The 18,681-nt window shown below is 36.4% G+C and overlaps 2 protein-coding genes and 1 long non-coding RNA gene across 5 annotated transcripts; 2 read left to right on the forward strand and 1 right to left on the reverse strand.

Moving 5' to 3' along the window:
- Window positions 1–512: 512 nt before the first annotated feature.
- Window positions 513–1,301, forward strand: LOC132161678 (uncharacterized). The gene has a single exon (XM_059571851.1). The coding sequence runs from the start codon at window positions 537–539 to the stop codon at window positions 1,131–1,133; it is 597 nt and encodes a 198-aa protein (XP_059427834.1). The 5' UTR covers window positions 513–536; the 3' UTR covers window positions 1,134–1,301.
- A 6,614-nt stretch (window positions 1,302–7,915) lies between these two features.
- On the forward strand, window positions 7,916–16,646 carry LOC132191661 (protein EMSY-LIKE 1-like). 3 transcript variants are annotated; one of them, XM_059606753.1, is made up of 11 exons: window positions 7,916–8,156; window positions 9,063–9,265; window positions 9,364–9,473; window positions 9,564–9,684; window positions 9,890–10,117; window positions 12,110–12,178; window positions 15,002–15,247; window positions 15,322–15,390; window positions 15,496–15,559; window positions 16,113–16,243; window positions 16,353–16,646. In XM_059606753.1, the coding sequence occupies exons 1-10, from the start codon at window positions 8,129–8,131 to the stop codon at window positions 16,154–16,156; spliced, it is 1,182 nt and encodes a 393-aa protein (XP_059462736.1). In that variant the 5' UTR covers window positions 7,916–8,128; the 3' UTR covers window positions 16,157–16,243; window positions 16,353–16,646. The 3 variants fall into 3 exon arrangements, with proteins under 3 accessions (XP_059462736.1, XP_059462737.1, XP_059462738.1); XM_059606754.1 differs by having other exon boundaries at window positions 16,116–16,243; XM_059606755.1 differs by having other exon boundaries at window positions 9,100–9,265.
- On the reverse strand, window positions 16,451–18,681 carry LOC132191662 (uncharacterized). The gene is made up of 3 exons (XR_009441296.1): window positions 18,322–18,681; window positions 16,814–16,930; window positions 16,451–16,676 (listed from the first exon to the last, which is right to left on the reverse strand). It is a non-coding gene; the product is annotated as an uncharacterized LOC132191662 (long non-coding RNA).

Here is an 18,681-nt window from a genome sequence, read left to right on the forward strand (position 1 = left end):
ATATATTCTAATTAATTATTGACCCATAATATATTCTTAATTACAATATATCTCCATCTCCATTTTTATAATCCTTGGGCTTGTAATTTTGTCGAAGATTATGCCTTATAAATCGCCGTTCTCGGGTCGATTAATTTAGTATTTAAAAACCCACTGCCCTTGGGCCTTGGCTTGGGGCCAGACGTGGTCACGACTCACGTAGACGTCGCTGTGGAAATCTTATCCCACTTTATCCTTTATTCCAAAAATAACCTTTATTTATCTGCAAATTTTGTCATAAAATTCAAATAATGTAAGCGGGTTTTCGGGTATCCGACTTTTTGAATGGCTTTAACATTGTTTTTAAGTCCCAGACTGGTAGTCAATTTCAAATCCAAAAAGGAAAAAAAACCACGACACCCATAATCCACAAAGGTGGTTGGTTCTCCTAAAATAACGAAAAAGTCCAGGGGCAATTTGGTAACCAGAGCTCTTTATATATCGATTTCAACAAGATCCCCTCCTGTACAGACACTCACACTCACACACACATAAACATGATTGGCTCAATATCCTATCCCAAAACCCTCCACCCTCTCCAAGTTTTCTCAATGAAATTATCTCCATCTTCTACCCTAAGCTTCACGAAGATCAAAACCCTAATCCACACGCTCATATTCTCACACGTGTGCCGCATCACCCGCGCTCTCTCAAAAGCCAAAACCATCCTCATTGAAGTCGTTAAGGAAATCCAGCCCGTCCATTTCATGTACTCATCACAGAACAAGAACAAGAACAAGAACAAAAAGCTCTTCTTTGGCTCGTTTAGGCTGCACTATAATTGGTGCTCTTCGCATGTTGTTCCGGTGCCGGCGCCGGTTTTAGGCGAGACCCATTTGTACTATGACTCCACGTGGAATTCTTTACTTTCGACGGAGCAAACAGGGGAGTCTGCCGCCGCCGCCGGGGAGTCGTCGCAGCTCTCTGGGTACCTCCAATGGCTTGAGGAAAAGGTTCACGATAATTCAGACGAGGATATCAATGACATCGATAAGCTAGCGGAGATGTTCATAGCAAGCTCCCACGAGAAATTTCAGCTGGAGAAGCAGGAATCTGCGAGGAGATTCCAGGAAATGATGGCTAGAAGCATGTGATCATATTCCAACAGACTCTGGGTAGAAAGAAGCATGTGAAATATGATGGTGTTTTGTTGTACAATTCCTACCTTTTTTTTCTTCCCACTCTCTTAATTTCTTATGTCAATGATTGGTTGGATTCGGTTTTTTCCTTTTTTTTGTAATTTGAAGTTCTTCATTCCTCTCCTTTTTCCTTCTTCTTACTTGGTTTCTGTGTTTCTTTCCAATTAACTGACGGGATGTGGTGTGGGGATTTGTGCAAGGACAAAATAATTTAGTTTCTGAAAATTTTGTCCATTTTCGTTGTCTTTGACGTTAATTAGAGACACCATAGGAAGAAAGAAAAAAAATGTTACACCACGTAATGTATGTACACAAACTGCATGACTTCTTACAATAAAGGACGACACCTTGCTCATTTTTCAGCTTTTGGGTTATGAGATTTCTTATAAATATTTGTGAGTCGAATATGATGTGAGTGAAAAGATTTACGCTCCTATCAATTTTGATGTGGATTTACTTGGTCTAAATATGTGCTTAATCAATTGGATTTCCCCTGATTGGTTTATCTTATATATATAAATATATATATTTGTTATTTCTTCTCCAAGTAGAGATATTTGAAGTTCCATAGTCGAGGAATCTTGGTTTGGAGATCTATATATCTAATGCTGATTAGAAATATCTTTGGGACATGTTACTTATGATATGGTAAATCATTTGACATGTGTACTAAGGTACGTTGCACACGACCAATGTGGACTGCGTCAATATATTTGATATTTATCTCTCTCTCTCTCTGTCTCTGTCTCTCATGTGGTTAGCTGGCGATCACATTAGATCCAAGATTGGAGTAGGTTTGGGGTCCCTCTCGCTTTGTTACCTGATGGGTCACAACTCACAAGTGGAGCCCAGCTTCTAGATTCTTCTTTGAATTTAAAGGCATTTCCATTCACTGATTTACGAGGCCCAGATTAATCCTGGTAGACCATCTTAATCAATCAAATTAAGCCCCAGTTAAATTTCCTGGGGATTCACACGAAGAGGGTCCTGTGAAATGATTTGATGGTTTTTTTTTTTAATTTTTTATTTTGAGTGAGAAGAAAAAATGGGGGAGTGATAAGGACGGATTCATCCCGCTGTGACAGGAAGATTTAATAATAATAATAAAGAAAGAACACAGAAAATGAAACAATTCCTGAAAATCTGGAAGATTCGATTCCTCTTGTTAATTTCAATAATAAATCTAAATTATCACTCATTTAAACCATTCATTTGTACTATTACTTATCATTAATTATCTTTGTTTCTTTTATGTTCAGAGCACTAATTAAGCCTTCCTTTAATATTACTAATTTTTTTACTGAAACCAGCATGTAGAAGCTACAGTAAATTGGAAAATGTTTAAGGCATCGCTCATACGAGACATAACCCGTGAATTATTACGTCAATTTGTAAAAAAAAAAAAAACTGTAATTTTGCTAACTATACAAAGTCAGCAGCATCAATTGCCAATTCAGTATAAGAAGGTGATCACTAAAACAGTAAGCAATTATTTGTTGGGAAAATTGATAATTAACTGGCAACCAATTTCCCACCAGCCCTTTATGCGAAAGACAAGTTTGGAAAGAAAACACACGAGAACACACACCAATCACACACGTACACAAAGAATTTACGTGGTTCGGCAATATGCCTACATCCACGGGGCGTGATCCGGTCTCCTTCTTTACTATTGAGAAATATTGAGTACAATGGTACAAGCCTGAACCGCTCAAGTTTAATATCCCAAACCCAAGCCCTTTACCCCTTGTACACCCCACTCAACTGTCCCTCTCAAATACCCAGTAAAGAAAAACTCTCTACATTTTGTAAATGCCACAAAATGCTCTCACCAATTTGGATTTCCCAGATCCCCACTTAACCAAGGACTGCATGTCCTTTTATAGTGGCTTAATCACGAAAAAAGAGGAGAAACAATTATAATCTAATTGCTACTGGAAAAACGAAACCATCATGAATACAAAGTCTTTTCATGATGAAGATAAGCATTGCAACCCACATGTTTATCCACACACGTTTTCTCCAAAAAATCAAATTCCAGTTGTTCTTGGACTCCTTTTAAAACTAACATTATCCTCTTATAGATAAATATGACTTGAGTCCACCAACTTGAATATTGATATTTTTCAGCAATTATCTTCACACTTATTGACAATTTGAGCCATTATCAACATTATTAGAGTTCGGCAGATGTTTGTTTAAGTCTTCCACCCAACTTCGCTACAATTTCTGAATTCTATTGCAAAAAGTCGCAGCAAAATTTGGCAACTTCCTGGTTTTTCCGAGCAAGACACCCAGATATCGAATAAAAAAAGACCGGACAATATATATATAAAAGAAAAACCTCTTCATGAATCTCATGCAACGACAAGCACTAAATGCGCTTGGCCGGAGAATCGAGGAAGCCGATGATGTCACGCCGACGCACATAACCACAAAGGCATACTTTCTCCGAAACCAAACAACATTAATGTTTATTAATCTATACATGTCATGACTTGGGATCTCAGTTTTGCTGCTTTGTGTGCTTAGCTTAGCTTCCTTCTTTTATGGTTGTGATGTATCTTTTCATCAACCACACCCATTTATATATTCCTGCCCGGTTCAATTACATAGGGCAGCCATTGTCAAAATTCTTACATAAATTGACAGTTGATGCTGCTATTGAACCTTTCTTTGTCTTATATGTATTTTCATATAGCAAATTGATCAAGGATGGCAATTGGTTCACCTAATATCACATCTGCCTATTGCTTCGTCTGCGGCACTCGATGAACTGTATAGTTAGAGTTCGAACTCAGAATTTTTGATCTGATACCGTGTTAATCACCTGGTGTTAAAAAAAAAAAAAATGTATTGAAGTGAGGGAGATTGGTAAGACTGGTCAAGAACACTTTTTTTTGCATGTACATGGAGAGACTGTAGGACGCACTGTAAAAAGGAGGAGGGTGAGGCATCATTGATGCTTTTCTTTATTCCAAAACTTCTTTTGGCTGCTTTTTTATTTCAGAGAGAGAGGAAGCTTTAGCAGGGAGATGTTGGTTCCTTTGGTCTCCTTGTTTCCTTATTTATGGACTAGCCTTTACATAAAAGTGAATGCCTGGAACTTCTTGGAAGATTTTATTCTTGTATTAGGATAAGATAGAGGAGCTGTTGTGTTTCTCCGGCTGCTTTATCATTTCAAACTAATTACCTCTTGGATCTTCAGTAATTATCTGTCTAAATTGGTAGCAATTTAGAATTCACCTATCCAAGTAAGTAATTAGGCATTTTAAAAAATTTATTTTAATAGATAAGTCTCATATAATTAGCAATTCAGATAAATAATTAGCGTGAATTAGCATAAGTAGCTCAATTTCCCATTTAATCAAGGTTGTGAGTTTAAGCTGAAATCTGCAGAGACTAATTACCAATTTACCATTACTGGCTTAGTAATATAGGATCAAAAAATAAAAAGAAAAAGAAAAAGACCTTGAAAGCTTTTTCTTTTTTTTTTTTTTTTAAGTTGAAAGTTTGGTTGTCGGTTTGAACCAAGTTTGGTTGATCCATTTTTTGTACGTTGTGGGCCATATTAGTTGAAATATAATGTATATATATTGGAATTTATGTAATTTTTATAGTGTTGGGCTTAGGAATTTTATGATGCAGAATTAATGTTAATTTGCCTAAACAAAATTAGGAATGTAACTCGAGTTCAAGCTTAGTTTGTTTAATCAAACGGGCTCGAGCTTCGTTTGTTTAATCAAACAGGCCAAGCTCGAGTCAAAGTCTTGATTTTTGGTAAGTTGAGCTCGAGACTTTGTAATTTTTTTTAACCAAACTTGAACGCTTAAAAACTCGACTCGATTTGATTACAATCTTAGTTCCTTAAATACCTTGAGTGTTGTAAGAGACATGCCAAGGCCAAAATTGACTTGGGCCACAGCAAATATCTCGTCTAGCCCATTATAATCAACTTTGCTTTTCTTTAATTAAAACAAAATTAAGCTATGGTGCGCTCCCTTAAGATTTTAGAGAAATGTTATTACATCTTTTTGGAAATGACGCTTTACCCCTTGAGTTCTTGATCCATCTAACATAACACCCACAATACACTAGAATTGTATCCTCTCATGTTCAAATGAATTGGAGAATATCTATTTAGTTATATTTTAAGGGTATTTTTGTCTTTTTACTTTTTGAGGAACAAAAATACTCATCCAATATAACTAATTGGATATTCTTCAGTTCTGAAAAATATACTAATTCCAATATACTTACATTGACATCCCATTACAAAATGTATTAAATTATTAATATATTCTTCTTTAAAATAATTTAGTTCAAATCACAAAAAAAAAAAAAAAAAAGGGAAAAATAAAAAGTTTAGTTCAGACCGAATCAAGATCCGATCAAATACAGGACCTGCGACTATCATGGCCTCATGAGAGGAACCCAATATAATATAAGACCCCCTCCTCTACTGAGGCCCAATACATCCAAAAGCAAAGCCAACTCCAGCTAAAGCCCAAGAGGGGCCCAAAGAAGTTTGAAATGAGGCCATAGTCACAAGAGCCTAAGACAGCCCAAAAGACCCAATATAATGTCTCATTTTCTCCTCATTTTAGGTATCAAAGCTCAACCTAGCTCAACCTGGCTTTGATACCACTTGTAACAGTTCTGTTCTTATAACAGCTGTTAATGAATGCAAATATGAAAAGAAAAGAGAGAAAGAATAGAATGAATGAATTGATTATTGAACTAAATATTTTGAGGATACCTAAACCTGCTTGAGCATTCGAGGACTCCTCCTCTAAGTTCACAATGAACAATTGTCTACAAAGTTATTGATTATATTCCCATTTAGGCTATTTATACATTCTCCCCTAGCTAACACTTCAACTAACTCTCAACTAACTAAACTATATTATAACATTCTCAACTAACTAAATTATATTATAACAATACCTATTACACTCTCATACACGCAAGACCTCCCTTTTTCTCCCCAAGTTAGAGACATTAACTTAGGCGTCGAAATGCTTTTGGTCTCATGATCGGAAGTATGCTGACACCATTTTCTTATTTTACAAACCTTTGGGGAGAGAAATACAAAAAAAATGAGCCAAATAATGGTAAATTAATATACATATTATGACACTACTTTTAGCTCAAAAGCTTAAGCTAATGAATTTAAGTCCACTTAAGTATATTAACCACTTTTATTCTTTATACTTTCTCAATATGAAACACAAACCTCACAAGTGCATGCACAGGATAGCTAAATGACCATTCACCTCTATGCGTATCTTACAACTATTAGGGGCATTAAATTTTATATATATATATATATATATTAAGAGTGACACACCAACAAAATCCGCCAAGTATTTTGACAAAATTTGACTGCAAGAACTAAATTGTTATTTTGGCCTATCTTGAGGAACTCTAAATTATTTGTTATACCGCAATGAGCGATTTGTAATTTAGATCAACCACATGAACTGATTTTGCATTTATCTCAAGAAATTATTCCAATTGACTTACTAAATTATGTAAGCATACCGGATTTATTAAAATAAATATTATTTAATTAATATTTAAATATAATAATATGGCCCCACTTAAAGTACAAATTTCTACTTTAGCTACTCATTTTTTGTACACACTCCAACATATTTTTTATTCTACTCTATATTATTTTGTGTGGAAGAGAGTGTAAAAGAAAGAAAGGGAGATAGAAAAAAATTGTAGTGTGAATAATAAATCTTTTGCCCATTTACGGTTCACACTATAAGAAAAAATGTTAAAGTATTCACTTTGCTTGATAATCAATATAAAAAATAACTTATAATAGTCAAATTTAACTATTATGAGTCATTTGCAGGCCTCAAAATTTATCGAGCTAGCACAAGAGATTTAGAAAGCATTTACTTTTAAGACTAGAGACCAACCCAATTGCACACGTTGTCTTTGTTAAATAGAGTTTACGATTAATAGATAGCGTAAGCAGAGGCATAACTAAGATTTTAGATGTGGGACGATACTTTAAAAAAAAAAAAAAAAAAAAAAAAAGAATTAGGAATAATTATTTGATCTTAAAAGAATTATAAAGGTGTTTTTATAAAATTTTGAAGAACATTTTGGAGTTTGAGAGGAATTGAAACCCCAAGCCCCTTAATAGTTTCGCCTGTGAATGTAATTATGTAAGCTGTCATATCAGTAAAATATTGACATGGTAAAACTATTATGTCAAAAAAATCTCTTTGACGTGCCAATTTCTAACACGTCAAAATTTACTGACATGTCAAAAAATTAAAAATTTTGACGCTCGCCTTTTTAACCTTTGATACATGTTAATAATGATACATCAGAAAAAGTTTTTGACGTGGACACGTTAGAAACCTTTGGTAAAAAAAAAAGTGTTTTTTAAGTGAAGGCACATACTGACATACATCTACATTTTCAATTTCAAAGAAATAATCTTAGGGTTTTTTTTTTTTTAAAAAAAAAAGAAATCAAATAATTTTTGCATGGAGATTCATCGTAAAGTTTTAGCTAGGTCAAAGCATCACCACCGTACCAAAAATGTTTCTTAGAAACACTCAAACACACAAATTACAAACATCACTCTTTCTTAAAAAAAAACACACACGAATTGGACAGACTGTCAGCAGTGCATATGAGGAGGGTGGGCCAGGGGGGCTTTCCAACGAGAGCGGAACACAACAACAGGCCAACTATATATATCAAAACCTTTGTAGTCTCCCTTCCCTCTTCTTCGAGCCCTCTTCCTCTCTCTCCCTGTCTCGCGCTCGATAACTGATTTCTCTTTCTCTTCTTTGCATCGTCTCATCCACCTTTGCTCTCTCAGCTTCGGGTTTCTTCAATCTCCCACAGGAGTCCTTGCTGCGCTCTTCTTTGGTTTCTGGTTTTCTTTGGGCCCCCAGAAGAAAATCCCACTTCTTGTCATGGACTACGAAGCTTCCGATAGTAGCGGTGAGTGAGTTTACCTTTGCGTTTCTTGTTGAAGTGGAGAAATTTCCGCTGATTTGATTTCTGGGTTATGGTTTGATTCGGGTGATTGGGTTTGAATCGAGTATGGTGATGGCAATGCTGGAGAAATTAGGGTTTTAGGGCTTTTGTTTTGGGAAATTTTCTTTCTTTTCTGTGGAGGGTTTTGGTTGGGTTCTTGGGTTAGGGTTATAGTGTGTTCCTGCTTTTGATTTCTTGTGGGCATGACGTGGAACAAGAAATTGTTTCCATTTTCTTTGCTTGGATTTTATGAATTGTATAAATATGGTGGTGCTTCTTCATGGTGTGGAACTGGGTTGGCAATTCATAGCTTTTTTCACATTGGGGATTGTGTGAATATGGGGATTAGACCGCGAAAAATGGTTCTGGTTGTTACATGTACCATCTACATCTACGATTTATGTTGTTATATTCATGTTTGTTGACCATATCTCATTAAAGAAGGAAAAGTCCCATTTGAAAATCCTTGCAAGATTTGAACTTTATATACGTTTCTTTTGCGTGGATTTCTACTCTCTCCCGTAATTAGCCTAACTAAATTATTACAGAATTGTATGCATCACGTGAAAGGGTTATCTGTGATATGAAACTAGGAAAAGTAGCACTTGTCAGAAATATTAAACTAGTAAAAACAATGAAATACTAAGATGTTTGTTTATTGGATGAGGAAATTTGGAGCAAACATTTCTAGCAATAGATCAAAAGTTAACTAACTCACTTTGTACATGGGAAGTGGTGCTCTATGCCATGCCAACATGTGTGTGTATGCTCGTGCGTGTGCGAGCAAGGAGAGAGAGATAAATTAATTATCCAGAACAAAAGATATATTCTTTTATAAGATCATGTATGTTCCCAATGAAAAACATGCAGATACCGATGACGATCTTCCTCCATCTCACCAAAACAGAGTTCCAAGAAGGAGCCACGCCACAGGAAATGGAAGGTCTGCTGTAGGTTCTATCTCATACCTTAGGATGCATGGTGACATGGAGGCTGAAATTCATCACCTTGAGCAAGAGGCATATTATTCTGTACTGCGTGCTTTTAAAGCTCAGTCCAATGCCATTACTTGGGTATTTACTTTTTTTTGTTCACAAAATTTTTATTAGCCTTCCTCTTTATGTTTTCTGCCAAGCAAGTTTGATTGCTTCATTGTATGTTTATCCATCAGGAGAAAGAAGAAATGATAACTGAACTTAGGAAAGAATTGAGAGTATCAGATGATGAACACAGGGAGCTTCTGAGCAAGGTTAATGCTGATGACATCATTCGTAAGATAAGGTCCGACTGTTTGATGAACTCCTTGGATTAGGAAAAAGTAATAAAATTGCAAGGATTGATTTAATATTTTCTGTTGGACATTGCCATCAGGGAGTGGAGACAGTCAGGTGGGCAGCAACCTGCCAGGTTCAACACATCTCAGCTTGATCATGATCTTGTACCCAGTCCTACTGTTTCAGCATCCCGCAAGAAACAGAAGACATCCCAATTGGTACCTTCTCTAGCATTTGGACCCATTACTTGCTTTGATTGCTCTATCAGTAGCTCTATTGTCTTCTGCTGCAAAGCAAGAAGCTGTTTTGGAACTGCTAAAAGGCCTAATCATAGGCATTATTGATTGCGATAGAAGCGCTAAGAAATATTTTAGCTTGACCTAGATTTTTGTTGTTTCCCTTGTATTCCAATTTTCTTGGCAGGTTCAGCCATTGCCTGCTTTATCCTCAATGAAGTCCATGCAGTACCGTTCCACAGGTCCTGCTGGAAGTAGGCATTTCTTGAATCGCAGCTCTTCTGTTGTCCTTTCGACAAATGAGCGTACTGAAGCGACAACGTTTGAGCCATTAATTGGAAGGAAAGTGTGGACAAGATGGCCTGATGACAACAATTTCTATGAGGCTGTCATAACAGATTACAACCATGCTGAGGTATGTTGGATGTTTTGAAACTTGTTTCATAGTGAGGCAATTATAAGATGTTCTAATAGGGGTGGGTACACAAATTGGCCCTGCCTTGGAGGGGTTCCTCGTTATAAAAAAAAAAAAGAAAAAAGAGATGTTCTAACATAATTGAAGATGTGATATGAAACAAGCTTGTTTTGACATATGAAAGGCTATTTCAGTTTATTGGTTGTTATTATTTGATCTTTTAGGAATTTGCCTATGCAACATCATAACTTTAAAACTTTTTTTAATTCTCTGGGTGTTCTGGGGTAATGTTCTGGAAGGATGAGGTGCACCCTAAGAAGTTGGATGGGATGGTTGAGTGTCAATGAGACAACCTCAGGCTAATAGTAGTAACTTGGTACCAACAATTAGACCTCTAATGGTCTCTTGGCATCATCTTTTCCAAGAGGGTCTGCGATTTTGAGAGAATGAAATGAAATGAATAGTGGTTTTGATTTATGAATGTTTGACTTCATGTTTATGCTAAAGTGAGAGAGTTTAGGTTGTCAACTTTCTCAATAAAAATTTGACATTTCATTATATAGTAAACAAGAGTTTCTTAGAATGCAACATGCTAAGGGAGATGAGTTCCAAGGAAAAAGGTTTCCTTGGGGAGCTTAAGAGAGTGGTGCATTTACCTAGGGCTGGTGGAAGCTATTGCACCCTCCCCTAGCACAACCCTCGCCAGCCAACACTCAAGACCTACAAACCATCTCTAGTTTGGTGCTCAACCAGAGACTCCTTCCCAGAGGGGGATAAAGAGCATATAGCATATGACCAGCATCAAGGAAACAGAAAAAATGCTCCAATGGTCTTTGAGGTTTCCCCTTTTATCAAATTAATTCTTGAGGTTTAAATGGTTTGCACTGTTATCAAATAACCCTGTCCATTCCCTTTGCGTTAATTTTTTAACAATGATGAGTAAAACATGGTCATTAGGGCATGTCATGTCCAATAACAAGATGTGTGTCCAACCACTCAGCTAGCTTACATCAAACACACTCCATGCTGGATGTGCCACGTCATTAACACATTAACCCAATACTAAAAAATCGGAAACGTTGGCTAGAACAAAAAAGAAAACCCTCCATCATAGGAGGGGGTGGTCGTGCGGCGACCCCATCTATTGTGGGAGGGTGGTCACTTAGCCACCTCTTTGATGTGGGAAGGGGTGGCTGCGTAGGTTGTGGGAATTGGTGGTTGCTTGGCCATTCCCTCTGTTGTAGGAGGGGGCGGTCGCCTGGCCAGGGAGCGCTAGTCATGCTGCCACCCATCTGCGTTTTTTTTTTTAAAAAAAAAAAAATTGTAGCATGGTTTTTTTTTTGGTTCTAGCTTACACGTAAGCTAGCTGATTGGAGGGTATGTACACATGCCTTTTTTTTTATTGGACATAAAATGGCTTGATGGCCACGTGTCACTCGTCATCGTTAAAAAGTTAACAAAAGAGGAATGAAGAGAATTATTTTTAAACAGTGTGAATATTAGGGACTGATTTGATAACTTTTAAATTTTAAGAAGCGATTTAATATAAGGTGAAACCTCAGGAACCATTGGAGCATTTTTTTTCCTCAAGGAAAAGCTTAGTAGTATGGTTTAAACACTGATTATTCTTCTTCTTCAGGGACTAACATATTTATGTTTTGGTCTCAGTTTGCTTGTTTTATTTATTGCTGCCTACTCTATCTATATTATATTATATATTGATTTCTGGTGAAATATGAACAATGTCTATATTTCATTGTTCTTTTCTTGCCTTACAAGTATTTAACTGGAACACTTTCCACTCTCTCATGGATTTTCAAACATTTTATAACTATGGATGATTTGTTAAAAGTTTGCACCTAACACTTTTAAGGCTTAAACCTCAGTTCATGGGAGTAAACTGGCTAGCATGTTAAAATTAACTGGTTTTCTAAATATTCCCTTATGTGGCATATTCTTCAGCCATGCTCACTAAATATCTACAAATTACAGGGCCGGCATGCTTTGGTATATGACATGAATACAGCTAGTGAGACCTGGGAATGGGTTGACCTCAAAGAGGTAAGTTTGATAGCCCTTTCTTTTTTTTTTTCCTTGTGTATGTGGGTTGGGAAATTTTTTTTCTCTCTCTTTTTTTTGGGGGGGGGGGGTGGGTTTAATGTTCACTTCTTTTTTTATTGATCTGCTACTTCTCTATTTAATTACAATAATTCTAAGATATCTTTAGAGAAATCCAAAAGCTTGCAAGCTTTGTATACTAGGTTTAGATTCCTTGTTTGGTGGTACCCTTAATAATGCCATACATCATTTTTTGTTTAACTTTGGGCCCTAGAACAGGCCATGTATGATCTAATGAAGTTGATGATTTTTGACGAGGAATTTAGTGCACGTCTGGTTGCAATGTTTAATTATTATTATTTTTTTCGCTTTTTAAACGTTGAAAACACTTTTCAGACATTGTTATCCAAACTAGTTTTCAGATGTGATCCCCACGGAAAACACATTTCAGTTTTCGTTTTTTGAAAACACTTTTCAAAACACAAAAGACTGATTAAGAAAACGAAAAATCACTCTTGGAAAATTTTTCCAGCCTTCACATAAGAATGTTTTGAAAACACGAGCTCAAATTTTCAAAAACAAGTGAATAACACCTTTAAAAACAGGGCTCAATCTTTCATGCACGGCAACAAATGGATGCTGGCCTCCATTTAGAAAAGAACAGAAAATAATATAAAAGTGACCCATCACTCCGGTGGAGGTGGGTCTCCCCTTCCCTATTGACAAGGAGGTGGCTTGCGGCCACACCCACTTAACAAAGGGGTGGCTCACAGAATTGGATGGAATGATCAATAATGGGGACCATCTTAATGGGCTAAAAGATAAAAATAGAACCTCATTGAGTGGTTCAATAATTTTTCCTTTTTGCTTCGACTCTTTATGTTTTGAAAAATTGTTTTCAATATTACTTCCAAGCACTTTTTTTAGTTTTCTTTTTTTTTTCCTTTCAGAAAGAGTTATCCAAACTTGTTTTCAGATGTGGACCCCATAAAACACTTTTCAGTTTTCAAACACTAAAACCGCTTTTAAAAAATTCGTCCAAAATGTAACTTCCAGACCATTTACCTCAGCATACTTCATCTCATATTCCTCTTTAACCTATTAAAGGAACCATAAACTTCATCCCCGTCTTTCTCTCTCTTTACTGAGTTATCAAACACATACACACACTCGCTGTCCCTCTCCCTCCCCAGTTCAACTGTAACTTGTACCATCCTCTGGTAGACATCGATGTTAACCTGTCATCAGGTATCAGTGCCATTCTCATCATTTTCACCATCCTGATGTTAATTTCATCTGTGTGAATGTGTTATGCTACTCATGTGACTTCTGGCGTATTGGTAGAGGTGGATTCTTTAACAGCATCTTGTTTAGCCGACAATCAAGTAAGAAGAGGAGAGTCCCATCTAATTAGGTGGTCTTTTTTCCATCTAGTTATAAATTCCATCTAATAGGGTAGGATTTTATCTCATATCAATAAAGGCGAAAGCTTAGCTCTGCTCTGATCAAGTGATTTTGTCAAAGCCACAGAAAGGGGACAGGCTTTTTCAGCAGGCTGATACATGAATGTGAATAGCACCATTAGAAAATAATTATGATCGTTAGAATGCCAAAACAAGATCTTAATCTTTCTCCCATTCCTTGTGAGTCAACAACTAACCCAAAAGCGCCATTTCACCCCTATTCTTGAAAGCCTTCTTCCCTTCCCTGATTCTGATACCAATTAAGGAAAGATGGTCAACCTCTCTTGCCTGATATTCTTCTTTCAGATAGTATTCTACAATCTGAGTAGTGGACTATCTTGTGTCTTAATTATTTGTACCCTAAGATAGAAATGAGATTGGTTCTTGGGCTATAGACTAGTTTGGCAAAATTGAGGTTGGTTTGAGTGCTACCTAGCACTTAGTCTGGAATTAATTGAACATTGGGGTTAGGTCTTTTTGGCTTGGCATAAATTCTCAATTCTTGACTTAAGTTTATTCCTTCCCCTGTTTTAGTGTTATAATAATTATAATATATATCTAAACGTGGCCTGTGTATTAAATTCATTAACCTTCCCGGTGACTGTAAGAAGTTCTCGAAACACCCAGCACCAGTGTATTTTGGACTGAACATAAATTTCACATGACCCCTCCTACTTTTGTGGGGATATAGGGTTAGGTTCTTAATGATTGTGAGAAAAAAATGGAGTTATAGAAACTGCAGCCAGTTTGGTAGTAATATTTTCATTTTTGCCGTTTCTAGATATGCTATTAAATAACAAAAAACAATGCACACCTCTCAAATTGTATGTGGTCTTACATAATATAATTTACTTGAGCTGTGGAAGGTTTTGGGCAAAGCCCTTTGCATGGGAGACCAAGAGGAATAGGAGGTTAGGCAAAGGACCAGTTATATGGAGCTATAATCTTGGAGTAATTCTAAAAGTCCCTCTTGAGTCACTCCAAGAATGATGTGACTATTAAAATCACTATTTGATCAAAATTCAATAATGATCAATCACAAGCCCAATGGTGAATTTAATAACCACATCATTCTTATAAGGACTCAAGAGGGATACAAGAGGGACTTGTAGCATTACTCATAATCTTGGCTTAAATCTGCATATGTACTTGGTAGGCATAATTTGAAGCGCTGGTGCCAGTCTTATCTATTTATTTATTTATATTGAGGGTAATCCTTTATTCTAATGCATATATTATGTTCGAAGATAGGTGATATCATTTAACATGTTCAACTCTTGTTTTGTCCTGGGTAGAAGGATAAATATCTTGCCTAGATTACCAACATTCTCTTAGATATATATTGATAATGTACTTATTGCAGATATCTCCCGAGGATATCCGATGGGAAGGTGAGGAGCCAGGCATAATGCATAGAGGGGGCCACGGTGGGCAAGCCCGTGGGGTTAGAAAACCCTTGAGCCATACTGGTATTATTTCAAGTGTCGGAAGAGGGAGAGGATCCACAAAGAGTCACTCCAAAAAAGAATTGCTTCCAACACAAAATGGTATTGGGAGGAAAGTTTCTGATGATCTAGAATTGCTTAACACTGATTCATTGGTAAAGGAGGTATGTATGACAGAACTGAGCCAAGTTGTGTAAATCTGTTCTTTATTGATGCCCTTACCATATTATATCAACAGGTTGAGAGGGTTTTCAGTGCTAGTCATCCAGATGCTTCTGAGCTTGAAAAGGCGAAGAAAATGCTTAAAGTGAGATAAGTGGTGCATCTTGCTGCATTTTTCTTACTTTTCTCCTCTCTTGACATTTGCAAAGTTGATTGATAATATATATATATATATACATGATGCATGCAGGAGCACGAACAGGCACTCATTGATGCAATTGCTAGGCTTGCATATGCGTCCGATGGTGAAAGTGGTAATAAATACGTGTGTACATAATAGTATGCATTGCATATTTCTTTTCTTTCGAGCTGATTATAGCCCATTGTTGTACCTGTATAAATATATATCAAGGGGTTATTTTATTAGCATCCTTGATATTTTTTGGGGGCTTTTTGGTGATCTGAATGAGGGCTGTACGTCTGAGAATCTTAATTTTTTTTTTTCAATTATTAAAATGGAGAAAACTGTTTATATGTTTTTCTGACCAAACTCTTGTGCTTATTGGATCATAAGATCACCGATAATGTGCACATGGATATGCCGATTAAGTAAATGATTGTTGAGTTTTATAACAGTACTGCATGTTTGACTTTCAAGAACGTTTTCATATATGTTATTATATATAGCCCCATCGCATTCCATGTGGAAGGGCATTATTTCCCATTTTTCTTCTTTGTTTTCTTTTTGCCCAATTTAAGAAAGCATACACAATGGTTACCTTTTATGATGAAGAATAAATTTGGTAGCATAATTGTGAATATAAATTGGTGGGCCTAACTCCATGTAATATTCTTTTTGCTTCAAAGCAGATGGAGAGCAGCCCCTTTTGAACGGGCAATCTATTGGATGAGAATGGAGAAAATAGAAATATGTTGGAAACTATCATTATACCAACTGCAAGACTGGGTGGGTGAAGGATTGATTGGTTGCTTTCAAGGTAATTGGTCAAATATCAAGTGAAGGATGGGTAGCATGAGATTACTAGCAATTTGTTGATTTTGACAGCATCTGATTCCTTTAATTTTTGTGGATTTTTGCCTCCCAAGGTTATTTATGGACACCTACTTGGAAACCACACTACCTTGCTTTGGTCATTTGGATATATCAGAGACTCTGAAAGAAAGAGGATGTTTTCATTCGTGAAGTAAAATTTCCACCAGCCTGGTCTCGGTTTAAATATTTATGTAATGGCGGTGGATAATATGTAAGTAAAGATTCAAAGATTTTGTTGGTACTAATGGCCTGGCTGGCTGTGCCTTCTGATGTTGTGGGTTGCACTTCTAATGCCCTCCCGGAAACCCGCTTTTTCTTGTTAAATATTCGGACTTCTTTTGGTTGTAGCTGCAGAATTTTGAACCAAAACACCAAACCTGCTAACCAAAGCAATCAAACAAAAAGTATAAATTCGACATTATTTATCTACAGGAGAGTAGTCAATGACATTCTGTTTGCATTCTAAGTTAAAAAGAACAAAATCACTGGACAAACAATTGTTACATTTGAATACCTTAGTTCATCGAGTTACTGTCATGTTCATTTATGCACCGACATCCAAGCACAGTGATGAAATGATTATATAAATCCAGTGATCCACAATCCCACCATGAGCAATCCTTTGCAGGACCTTCCATTTCAAAGTGACACCGTCAATAGAACATGGGATGAAAACTCCAAAATGGCATTCTTAATAAACGAGCATTTTGAGTAACAGTACTCAAAAAACTGAAAACTAATCACCGACACAAGCACAGTTTTAATCCATGCACATAAAACCAGAGATATGAATAATTAACCATTAAAAAAACAATTATCAAAAACACCCTAAAACTTTCTTACATGCAACAAAGCGATTAAGCACAAGATTTCTAAATCTGCATGAACAAAACCTCCCCTAGTACTTCAGAAAGAGAGATGGCCACTTCTGAAATGGCCTTCAGCAGTGTTCCTCTCATTAAGTTTTCTTAAAAGATACACACCTAGAGGCTAGAAGAGGCCAATAATTATCTTCAGCAAATAAAATAAAGATTGATAAACTCTTTTAATATGGCCTTTCCAAACTCTAAATTAAATATCCCACCTAGTCCAAGGAGCTCAATCTTTTCTAAACTGGTCTTCAAAACTTCAACCAACAAAATAAAACTTTATTGATGTGCAAACTGGTAAATTTTATAGGTTTTCACTATGAATGGGCAAATCTATCATTCTCTTGCATATGCCAAAATTAGGGTGGTTCTCCAATGCCACCATTAAGGAAACAAAGAGGAGGAACAATTCTCAAAGCTGATGTTCCTGAAGCTTATAAACTGCCAAAAATATTGCATAAAAGTACAAGAAAGGTAAAATAAAACACAACCATAAATCTTCTTCTTCCATCTATAGCCGACGCCTATCTCCTAGAATCATCATTCATGAGTGCCAAAAAAAATCTAGTTTATATTAATCATTAAGACCCAAATACATCGACCAACCACTCAATTTAGTATTTATGAGGTAATATAGAAGATCAAATTGAACACAAAATGATACGAATCCAACTGTAAAGATTGCTGGATTGTCTAACTCAAATATTCATGTATACAACTCATTATTGATCCATATTTAACATCCTATTCCCATCGAATGAAAAAGAACACAATGAATATTTTATATGCATCCAAAGTTGGTCTCTATGAACATTTGCAACAATTAAGCACACAAATCAATGATTATCAATCAAACGGAAAAGAAAAAAAGAAAACAACTCCAAAGCATCACCACCCAGTCAAATTGGATAAATATAAGGATCCATACCAGTAACTGCAATAAAGGCTACAAATCAATGATCATCAATCAAAATCAAACCAAAAAATATTAACTAAAAAAACACCAAAACCCATGTACAGTACACAATCCTAAAGATTCGATCGCTTCCAACAAAGCATATAAATCAAAACCAAGACCCTACCAAAAAAAAAAAAAAGGAATCCCAAACCACCCAGAAGAACAAGAGGAACAAAACCTTAAAGAAAAACACACCTGCTACAAAATGCGATTAGCGGACAAGTTGAGAGAGACCCAGTTGCAGACAGCAACAACATCGTGGATTTCAGAGGAGCCCGACTGCGCCGGTCCACGCCTCTCACGTCGAAGGTCACCGCTCCAAAGCGTCCTTCTACCGAGCACAGGTGTGATGAGCACTGTCACGATGCCGTTTTGGGATTATTCTATGGGCTCGAAGATCCGTGCGTGGAGGGTCGTAACTGTAAATGACCCGATTCAATTCCTCGTTGTCATACACAGACTTGAGAGATAGAGAGAGAAAGAGAGGTAACTCTAGGAGTTAAAAGTGTAGCAAAGGTCGAGAGGTTGGGCAAAGAAAGGGACAGGGCATGATGA

Source organism: Corylus avellana, chromosome ca9, assembly GCF_901000735.1.
Source record: "Corylus avellana chromosome ca9, CavTom2PMs-1.0".
Classification (NCBI taxonomy): Eukaryota; Viridiplantae; Streptophyta; class Magnoliopsida; order Fagales; family Betulaceae; genus Corylus; species Corylus avellana.